Consider the following 10,880-nt stretch of genomic DNA (forward strand, 5'->3'; position numbering starts at 1 on the left):
TTAGTTTTATACATTAAAATTATTTGATCTAAACTCCAGGAGACCATGAAAATAAACTTAACCTACTAAATGTTGCTCTTGTTCTATTGAAATACCATTTATTTAACAGTTTGAAATTATCTGACAGACTATTACATAAATATAAATCTGGTGTAAAACAGCCTCTGGGATACTGATACGTCATGACCTTGAACATTAGCATTGCTTCAGCCCATTTCACTGCTGAGCTAACTCCTGTGTAGACTGCAGATCAAACATTGAATCTGTATGGTACAGCTACTCATGTTCTGCATAACTTTCACCTTTTACTTTATTTCAGACAATCTCTACATGAACAATCAAAATAATTGTTTCTATCGATCTCAAACCAGTTTGGACAGAACTCCATATGAATACAATGGTCGAATCCGGAATGGCAGTATCTATAGTGCACATAGCACAAGCTCTTTAAATAATCCACAGCACTTTATGCAAGCATCTCCGATGTCTTCAAATCCTAGTATCACTGGAAGTGATATAATGAGAGGGGATTACATCCCAACGAACAGACATAGTACTATTATTCCACCTTCCTATCGGCCAACCCCAGATTACGAGACTGTTATGAGGCAACTCAATCGTGGAATGATTCAGAATGAAAGGCAAAGCCATTCTATGCGAAATCTCAACATAGGCAATTCATATGCCTATAGTAGACCAGACCCACTTGTGTACAGCCAACCAGAAATCAGAGAACATGCTCAGTTCAATTCCCAAAATGTGAATCAGTACCCTTTTCATTTGAACTACAGTTTCCATAGCCAGTCACCATATATAAATTCAGTTGAGCGACGTCCTGTTGTTGGGGCTGTTAGTGTGCCAGAATTGACTAATGTTCAATTACACGCTCAGGATTACAATGCAGCAAATATGCTGAGAACTCAAGTGTATAGGCCTCCACCGCCATACCCTTATCCAAGACCTGCAAACAGTACACCTGACCTTTCGAGACATCTGTATGTTAGCAGCAGCAATCCAGATCTGATAACTAGGCGTGTGCATCACTCTGTGCAGACATTCCAGGAGGATAGTTTGCCTGTTGCACATTCACTACAAGAAGTCAGTGAACCCCTAACCTCTGCCAGACTACATGGCAATATCCATAAACGCAACAGCATCGAGATTGCAGGACTTATGCACAATTTTGAGAGTTGGAGAATAAAAGAAAGGACTATGTCCACACCAGGTGTTGAGACCAGCTCAGCAAAGGTAACTGCTGCAGGTTCACAACCAAATGTTTACTTTGAACGAACAAAACCAGGAGATAATGCAGTTCATGAAAACAAAAATTACAACCATGGTCGATCTCTCTCTGATGCAACAATGCTGATTCACAGCAGTGAAGAGGATGAGGAGTATGATACAGGATACATTGAGCAGAGATTACAGATGCCTACTTTTGACTCAACAGCCCAATTGTCAGCAGTGTTAAACCAGTTCCCCAATGAACCATTGCCAGACTATCTATATAGCTCTGCCCCTGCACTAGCCAGCCATCATAGTTTAGAAAAGCAAGTACGAGAGAGGGAGGCAAAGGAAGCAATGCAATATCTTCCATCGGTGTCTGAGTCTGACCTCAATACAATTGGAAAAAGCCACGTAAGAAGAGAGTCCTCCAAGAAGAGACCTATGTCTGAAGTGCTTTCTGGAAGATTTAATGCAATGGAAGCTCTCCCGCCACTTGGGGTGAGTAGTTTAGAGCTGGTTCCTTATCTTCGTTGCAAATACATCAGTTTAAAAAATGCCACACAATATTGCAGAACTGTTTATATTTGCACAAGAAAAAACTTTGTAGCAGATCGCTACTGGTGGGAAACTTATTGCGCCAAAATTTGCAGTAGGTAATCAATCCTAGGCAGTCCCTCGTATCGAGGGTGACTTACTTCCATGCCAAAGAGGGATGAGTTCACAAGTGTTTCAATGAAGGACCTAATATTCCAGGTCCTGAACTGCATATTGAAGGGTGGGAGATGCCTGTGCGAGGATTTTTTTAAACCTGGGGTGGCTATTGCATACCAGCCACCACATGGGCTTGGCAGAGCTAGGTCTTGGTCCACTGGTAAGGATTAACCAAGACGACTGGAGACCAGCTCTGCTGCACGGGCGTAGTGTGCACATATATTGCAGTGTGGGCTGGCCCATGCTGCCCCTTGGCCTTCATCTCTTCTGGGCCCCGAACTTATGTCTCTCCTGGGCCCCGATCACGTCGCTCCACGATCTCTCGCCTGAGTAACAAGGACCATTTGAATTGAGGTATCCAGCAGAAACATGGAATTCTAGTTCTGTTCAAACTAAACAATATAGTTTTGTACTGGCACCAATCTCTGACTATTGAATTGCTGTGCTTTCACTCGCCGCATTGTATAACGAAAGACTGCAGTCTAATACTGTGCTGTCAAAGTATGAGATTGTGGGCAGTTTCCAATCTCCCGCAGACTCACTTGTCACAAATGACAGTGGACATGAACCAGAACAAATGTTTCAAACATAAGTGTGGAATACTGATGAGAAACAGCCCGAAACAAAGGAAGGGTGGGGGGTGAGGGAGGGAGGGAGAGAGAGAGAGAGAGAGAGAGAGAGAGAGAGAGAGAGCTCTCTCTGTCTGTCTCTCTCTCTCTCTCTCTGTCTCTGTCTCTCTCTCTCTGTCTCTGTCTCTCTCTCTCTGTCTCTCTCTCAGTCTCTGTCTCTGACTCTATCTCTCTCTCTCTCTCTCTCTGTCTGTCTGTCTGTCTGTCTGTCTGCCGTTCCCCCTCCCTCTTTGTCTCTCTCTGCAGTGGGTAATAACAATGAACTAGCAGCGTTCGCCATTATTACCCCTTTGAAACTGACCACAACTTCAGGATCTAGCACATGCATATCTAAATGCGTATCTAATCGTGGAAATCCTGAAGTTGCGGTCAGTCATTCACTGCTCCGACACTGGCTACGCTGTGGACATCCCACCCCCCCCCCCAACCCGACTCTCCGTATAATTAGTGAAACTGACGAAAACTTGGGTTTTTCCGCAGTAATATTGCTGTTAAATACCCCATTAAAAGTTAGGCCTTAATTGAATAAGGTGTAACTGGGGTTTTTAACAGCATATTGACTGCTAAAGTAAAGTAAGGGTTATGGGGAGCGGGCGGGTAAGTGGAGCTGAGTCCACGGCCAGATCAGCCATGATCTTGTTGAATGGCGGAGCAGGCTCGAGGGGCTAGATGGCCTACTCCTGTTCCTAATTCTTATTTTCTTAAGTACTTATTATGGCCCTGAAAATCTAATCTTAATTTTGTGGAGTGTGAAATTTCTCCATTATGATTAAAAAAAATTAGAGTTTTTAAGAAACTTGTAAAAAAATTATATTTAAAGTTTGTTCATATTTATTTCAGGTTTACCTTTACCCCATGTGTGAGCCACAATCTTTGTTTTGCTCTCCGTAACATTTTTTAAAAGTCCGAATTAAAGAAGCTTCTTCACTTCCTGGTTCCCTGCCTGAGAACTCTGCATTGTGATTGGCTGCTTAGACAGCTTGTTGATGTCACAGCAGCTCACCAGAGATTCTCTATTATAGAGATCGCAAGATCTTTGTGGGCAGCTTTCTTCGGGGCCAGCAGCGAATGCCCTTGCTTTGCCGCTGACTGCAAATTCCAGGCCATTGTATATAGATTCTCAATATTTGTGGTAAGACTATTTTCATGGGTCAGAGGAAAATATTCTTGTTGCAAACAAAAACGGTTCTATAGTGTTGAAGAGGCAGTTGTTTACTTGAAATAAAGACAGAAAATGCTGGAAATACTCGGCAGATCAGGTAGCATCGATGTAAAGAGAAACAGAGTTAACGTTTCAGATCGATGACATTTCGTCTTATACTTGAATGTTTTAAGTAGAAACCTTTAATATACTAAGTACATAAATTAAGTTTAAAATGTCTTCCGCCACTTGATACATTGAAGCTGTTAATATTATAAGACAAATATAGATAATTTTCAAAGCACTTCTGAAGGGTATCGTAGAAATTTACGGCACAGAAGGTGTCTGTGCCAGCCAAAAAAGAGCTATTCCAGCCTAATCCCACTTTCCAGCTTTTAGAATCATAGAATCATAGAAATTTACAGCATGGAAGCAGGCCATTTTGGTGCATCGTGTCTGCGCCGGCCGATAAAGAGCTTTCCAGCCTAATCCCACATTCCACAACTTGGTCTGTAGCCTTGTAGGTTATGGCACTTCAAGTGCATATCCAAGTACTTTTTAAATGTGGTGAGGGTTTCTGACTCTACCACCCTTTCAAGCAATGAGCTCCAGACCCCCACCACCCTCTTGGTGAAAAAAGTTCTCCTCAACTCCCCTCTAATCCTTCTACCAATTACTTTAAAGCTATGCCCCGTGGTTATTGACCTCTTTAATAACTGCATAACTTGTAGATCAGCAGTGCTGTTTGTGCAGCAATGAAAAAGACATGGGAGCACCCAATTCAATCAGCCCATTATATTCTGCCGGCTGTATATTAGATACATTTTGTGGCATAGGCTAATGTAGGCCCCAGAATGCATGTAAAAATATTTTAAGAATACATGACTCTATTTCCCAGTTTTTGCACCGGGACATCAAAACACATTTTTAGTGGGTGCAAGTGAAACTCCATTTATAGTGAAGCTCTTAAAGTGGAACAGTCTTCGTATGTTTTGTTTGGTTACAATGATTAAACAATTTTATTATAGATTTTTTTCTATTTCTGAATTTGTTATTAATATCTGGAATCTATTTTAGGAGGTACAAGTTTTATTTACTCATTAGCTTTGATGCCCTGGAAAGGATAGAGCATTATTAAGTCACTAGAAATTAGACTACAAGTAAAGCATTTATGCGACTTAGAACAGGACAGATAAGAAGGCACATAAAAAAGGATTCTTACAATATCAGCTTTGACATGAGCTCAAGGAGCCTCAAGGCATGCAGAGTTTCATGGCGAGTGGCAAATATGATTGAGTTCATTTGGATGTGCCTCCAATATAGTATTTCATGATTGAGGTGGTACAAAGATGTAAGAGGGCACGAAAGGACCAGCAAGCACCTTAGTGGTAATGGCTGGACCTGTCTGTACGCCACCAACTATATTTGCAAGTCTTGGCATACCTACATGCTAATGCAGGCTCCAGGTGAGCCAGAACTAAGTTGCAGAGCTTTGCCATTTGCCTCAAGTACACCTGAAGCATAGATGTGTACTGCCAGTGACGGTCAAGATCACCACCGTCTCAGCTTTTCTGCCTCCAGCTTATTCCAGGCTAGCTTTGCTATACAGTACCAACAAATGTGTTACCCACATATGTATCAAGCAGGTAAATGATTCATCAGTCAGCATGGCCAATAATTTTGTCTCCTTTCCCACCAAAGAACAGGAGGTTGATGTGACTGCCAGATTTGCCAAATGCCTGCATTTCAGAAAGTAAACATTGTCATTGATGGCAGCCATGTGGCCAGTTGGCCAGCTTCTGTTCCACCATCGCTTGCTCCTCCTCACCAATGTACTATGACTCACCCAATTCTATCTTCTCAAACTTACCAACTGGATCTTCTGGAAAGTGTATAGCTTCATGGTGCTTCCAAATTTTGATTAGCACAGTTTTTTTGTTCTGGGCTGCTAGTATGCTGTTCTTCCAGGCCTACTAAAACAGAACTAGGACAAATATTCAAAGGCAGGCTGAAAGAGATGCCTTTTAAACACCGCTTTTTTGCCTTGTAAAGTGCAGTGTGTGATGTTTGTGTGGCACTGAGTGTGAAAGAGGAGCAAGATGATACTTTCCCTGAACTTGGAAGGTCTGTGACTTGGGAAAGCTTATTTCCAGGGACAGAAGGAAGTGGGGTTGGAAAGGCATAGGGGGATGTAGGTAATGAGGGATATAATGAGTGGTTGGGATTGGCCTTGGACAAAGGGAGTAGAGAGGCCACAGGAGAAGACATGGCTGAGAGCATGGCTGTGAATATTGGTTTAGAGAAGGAGGCAGATTGGTGGACTGATGGCATTGCCTGGTTGTACAATGCTAAATGGTATTTATTTTTAATATTTGTGTTTTTAATGAAAAGGCTCAATAAATATAAATTATCATTCTTTCATCCATTGTGACTTGATACTTTTCATCTGCTACTTATAATTGTGAGTGAGTCCATTGCTATATCTTGACTAATCAGGCTGACCATTATGACATTGCGCTATCTATCTTGGGAGTTGTGGGGAAGAGAGAAAAAGAATAGCTGAGTGGTTCACTAAGGCAGAGTCCATTGTTTCTGGTTGTGCAGAAAGTTGATTTTGGAAAATATGACTTAAGTACTTCAGTGCGACCATTTAAAAATTCGGTTTATTCATTTGAATTGTCCTATCCTGTTTCATGTGACCTATGGAGTAACTGATAGTTATTTTTAGTTATACATTGTTATGTTCGGTTAACCATTTGTTTTACATGTCTTCCTGGTTGGCAAATTATATGGAACCTTGTCATGCAGGTTCTGTGCACTGATAAGAGTAAAAGCATTCTTGATTGTTATGCCTATTAGTTGCTTGCTTTTGGATTATTTAAATTATTATTACATTTGTTTTAAGGATACGAGAAAAGGAAATCGTGCATCTGATATTAAAAAAATTGGGCCATTGAAGATGGCAGAATTAAATGGATTAACACCATTTCAGAAGCCTTTACCTGATGTTATTAAAGATGAGCCTTTCAAGACATCATATGATGAAAGGGTATGATATCTTTCACATTATTTATATGTTCAGAGTATTAGACTAGCTGAATATTCATATATAAAGACACAATATTTGTTGAAACTCTGGCTAAAAGCAGAAACTATACCTGCCAGCTACAAAAATATTAGTAAAATAACTCTCCGTGTTGGATAAATTCACAATGTAGTATACCACTGAGGTTTGATCTGAGGCAATGGTTGGGTTCTACAATTGGCCTTGTAGTTCTACAGGAAAATTGCCCGGAGTTCCTAGTTCTTATTCTCAATCCAGTAATCCCTGTTGGAACTGTGCATCTGTTAATGGATCATTGGATGAGACAGAATTGGACTCGAGTGTGTGATGATGTCTCTCTCTAGTTTAGTCATGTCCATTGTAACACCAGAGGCTCACCTGCACACATGGGGGGTGAAGTTTCAGCCGGCCGCTAGAACGGCGCACATTGGAGAGGCCCGCCTAATTTATAGAACAAAAATTGCACCGAATACTTACCTCGCGATTCTCAGATAGCTGTAGGCCCAATTCCACCTCGGCACGGTGCAGCAGGAGCTGCTGGGGGCGGAACTACAGCCCTGCACCGAAAACAATGCTGGCAGCTGCGTGTGTGCACAGTAGCTGCCGGCGTCCTGTCTCCGGGACGACAACCCTATCCCAGGCCGAAGGGACGTTGCCCCTATCCCGGGCTGAGTGGCCTGCGCATCTTACCTCGGCTGCGGGGCCCGGCCTCTCGCGGGGACGGGCCCTGCCTGAAGAGTAGTCGGCGGCGAGAAGATGATGGGGGGGGCGGGGGGGGGGAGAAGAAGATGGGGGGGGGAGGGGAAGAGAAGATAAGGGGGGAGGGGTGGTGGAGAGAAGATGATGATGCCGGGCTGCTGCCGCTGCTGACTACTCCTCGGCGGGGCCCGGCTTCTTTGTCAGCGGCAGGTCCCGCCCGTCCTGCATCTCGCTGGGGCAGGCCCCGCCCGAAGAGTAGTCGGCAGCGACAGCAGCCCGGCATCATCATCTTCTCTCCCCACCACCCCCCTATCTTCTTCTCTTCCCCTCGACCCCCATCTTCTTCTCTCCTCCCCATCTTCTTCTCTCCTCCCCATCTTCTTCTCTCCCCCCCATCTTCTTCTCTCCTCCCCATCTTCTTCTCTCCTCCCCATCTTCTTCTCTCCTCCCCCATCTTCTTCTCTCCGCCCCATCTTCTTCTCTCCCCCCCATCTTCTTCTCTCCCCCCCATCTTCTTCTCTCCCCCCCATCTTCTTCTCTCCCCCCCCATCTTCTTCTCTCCCCCCCCATCTTCTTCTCTCCCCCCCATCTTCTTCTCTCCCCCCCCATCTTCTTCTCTCCTCCCCCATCTTCTTCTCTCCCCCCCCCATCTTCTTCTCTCCTCCCCCATCTTCTTCTCTCCCCCCCCATCTTCTTCTCTCCCCCCCCATCTTCTTCTCTCCCCCCCATCTTCTTCTCTCCCCCCCCATCTTCTTCTCTCCCCCCCCATCTTCTTCTCTCCCCCCCCATCTTCTTCTCTCCCCCCCCCATCTTCTTCTCTCCCCCCCCATCTTCTTCTCTCCCCCCCATCTTCTTCTCTCCCCCCCATCTTCTTCTCTCCCCCCCCATCTTCTTCTCTCCCCCCCCATCTTCTTCTCTCCCCCCCATCTTCTTCTCTCCCCCCCCATCTTCTTCTCTCCCCCCCATCTTCTTCTCTCCCCCCCATCTTCTTCTCTCTCCCCCCCCCCATCTTCTTCTCTCCTCCCCATCTTCTTCTCTCCCCCCCATCTTCTTCTCTCCCCCCATCTTCTTCTCCCCCCATCTTCTTCTCTCCCCCCCATCTTCTTCTCTCCCTCCATCTTCTTCTCTCCCCCCCATCTTCTTCTCCTCCCCCCCCATCTTCTTCTCTCCCCCCCCATCTTCTTCTCTACCCCCCCTCATCTTCTCTTTCCCCCCATCTTCTTCTCTCCCCCACCCCCATCTTCTTCTCTTCCCCCACCCCCCCATCTTCTTCTCCTCCCCACCCCCCCATCTTCTTCTCTCCCTCACCCCCCATCTTCTTCTCTCCCTCACCCCCTATCTTCTTCTCCCCCCATCTTCTTCTCTCCCCCCATCATCATCTTCTCCCCCCATCTTCTTCTCTTCCCACCCATCTTCTTCTCTTCCCCCCATCTTCTTCTCTTCCCCCCATCTTCTTCTCTTCCCCCCCATTTCTTCTCCCCCCCCATCTTCTTCTCTTCCCCCCCATCTTCTTCTCTCTCCCCCCCCATCTTCTTCTCTTCCCCCATCTTCTCTCCCCCCCATCTTCTTCTCTCCCCACCCCATCTTCTTCTCTTCCCCCCACTTCTTCTCTCCCCCCATCTTCTTCTTTCCCCCCCATCTTCTTCTCCCCCCATCTTCTTCTCCCCCCCATCTTCTCTCTCCCCCCATCTTCTTCTCTTCCCCCCCATCTTCTTCTCTTCCCCCCCATCTTCTTCTCTTCCCCCCCATCATCTTCTCCCCCCCCATCTTCTTCTCCCCCCCATCTTCTTCTCCCCCCCCCATCTTCTTCTCCCCCCCCCCATCTTCTTCTCTCCCCCCCCATCTTCTTCTCCCCCCCATCTTCTTCTCCCCCCCATCTTCTTCTCCCCACCCCATCTTCTTCTCCCCACCCCATCTTCTCTCTTCCCCCCCCCATCTTCTTCTCTCCCCCCATCTTCTTCTCCCCCCCCATCTTCTTCTCCCCCCCATCTTCTTCTCCCCCCCATCTTCTTCTCCCCCCCCATCTTCTTCTCCCACCCCATCTTCTTCTCCCCACCCCATCTTCTTCTCTTCCCCCCCCATCTTCTTCTCTTCCCCCCCATCTTCTTCTCCCCCCCCCATCTTCTTCTCCCCCCCCCATCTTCTTCTCTCCCCCCCATCTTCTTCTCCCCCCATCTTCTTCTCCCCCCCATCTTCTTCTCTCCCCCCCATCTTCTTCTCCCTCTCTCCCCCATCTTCTTCTCTTCCCCCCCATCTTCTTCTCTCCCCCCCATCTTCTTCTCCCCCCCATCTTCTTCTCCCCCCCATCTTCTTCTCCCCCCCATCTTCTTCTCCCCCCCATCTTCTTCTCCCCCCCATCTTCTTCTCCCCCCCCCATCTTCTTCTCCCCCCCCCATCTTCTTCCCCCCCCCATCTTCTTCTTCCCCCCCATCTTCTCCCCCATCTCTTCTCTCCCCCCCATCTTCTTCTCTCCCCCCCATCTTCTTCTCCCCCCCATCTTCTTCTCCCCCCCCCCCATTTCTCTCTCCCCCCATCTTCTTCTCCCCCCATCTTCTTCTCCCCCCATCTTCTCTCTCCCCCCATCTTCTTCTCCCCCCCATCTTCTTCTCTTCCCCCCCATCTTCTTCTCTCCCCCTTTCTCTCTCCCCTTTATCTTCTTCTCCTCCCCCCTTTATCTTCTTCTCTCCCCCCATCTTCTTCTCTCCCCCCCATCTTTTCTCTTCCCCCCCATCTTCTTCTCTCCCCCCCCATCTTCTTCTCTCCCCCCCATTCTTCTTCTCTCCCCCCCCATCTTCTTCTCTCCCCCCCCATCTTCTTCTCTCCCCCCCATCTTCTTCTCTCCCCCCCATCTTCTTCTCTCCCCCCCATCTTCTTCTCTCCCCCCCATCTTCTTCTCTCCCCCCCATCTTCTTCTCTCCTCCCCATCTTCTTCTCTCCCCCCCATCTTCTTCTCTCCCCCCCATCTTCTTCTCTCCCCCCCATCTTCTTCTCTCCCCCCCATCTTCTTCTCTCCCCCCCCATCTTCTTCTCTACCCCCCCATCTTCTTCTCTTCCCCCCCATCTTCTTCTCTCCCCCACCCCCATCTTCTTCTCTCCCCCCCCCCCATCTTCTTCTCTCCTCCCCATCTTCTTCTCTCCCCCCCCATCTTCTTCTCTCCCCCCCATCTTCTTCTCTCCCCCCCATCTTCTTCTCTCCCCCCCCCCATCTTCTTCTCTACCCCCCTCATCTTCTCTTTCCCCCCCATCTTCTTCTCTCCCCCCACCCCCATCTTCTTCTCTCCCCCACCCCCCATCTTCTTCTCTCCCTCACCCCCCATCTTCTTCTCTCCCTCACCCCCCATCTTCTTCTCTCCCTCACCCCCTATCTTCTTCTCTCCCCCCCATCTTCTTCTCTCCCCCCCCATCTTCT

At 47.2% G+C, this 10,880-nt stretch overlaps 1 protein-coding gene across 1 annotated transcript in view; it reads left to right on the forward strand.

Annotated features, from left to right (window-relative positions):
- Nucleotides 1-10,880, forward strand: part of LOC139262778 (tyrosine-protein phosphatase non-receptor type 21-like) — a 93,274-nt gene that overhangs the window by 71,528 nt on the left and 10,866 nt on the right. The window contains exons 14-15 of the mRNA XM_070877929.1: nt 320-1,725; nt 6,614-6,757. Coding sequence (XP_070734030.1) covers nt 320-1,725; nt 6,614-6,757 — 1,550 coding nt within the window. The remainder of the gene's footprint in view (nt 1-319; nt 1,726-6,613; nt 6,758-10,880) is intronic.

Source organism: Pristiophorus japonicus, chromosome 4 (assembly GCF_044704955.1).
Source record: "Pristiophorus japonicus isolate sPriJap1 chromosome 4, sPriJap1.hap1, whole genome shotgun sequence".
Taxonomy (NCBI): domain Eukaryota; kingdom Metazoa; phylum Chordata; class Chondrichthyes; family Pristiophoridae; genus Pristiophorus; species Pristiophorus japonicus.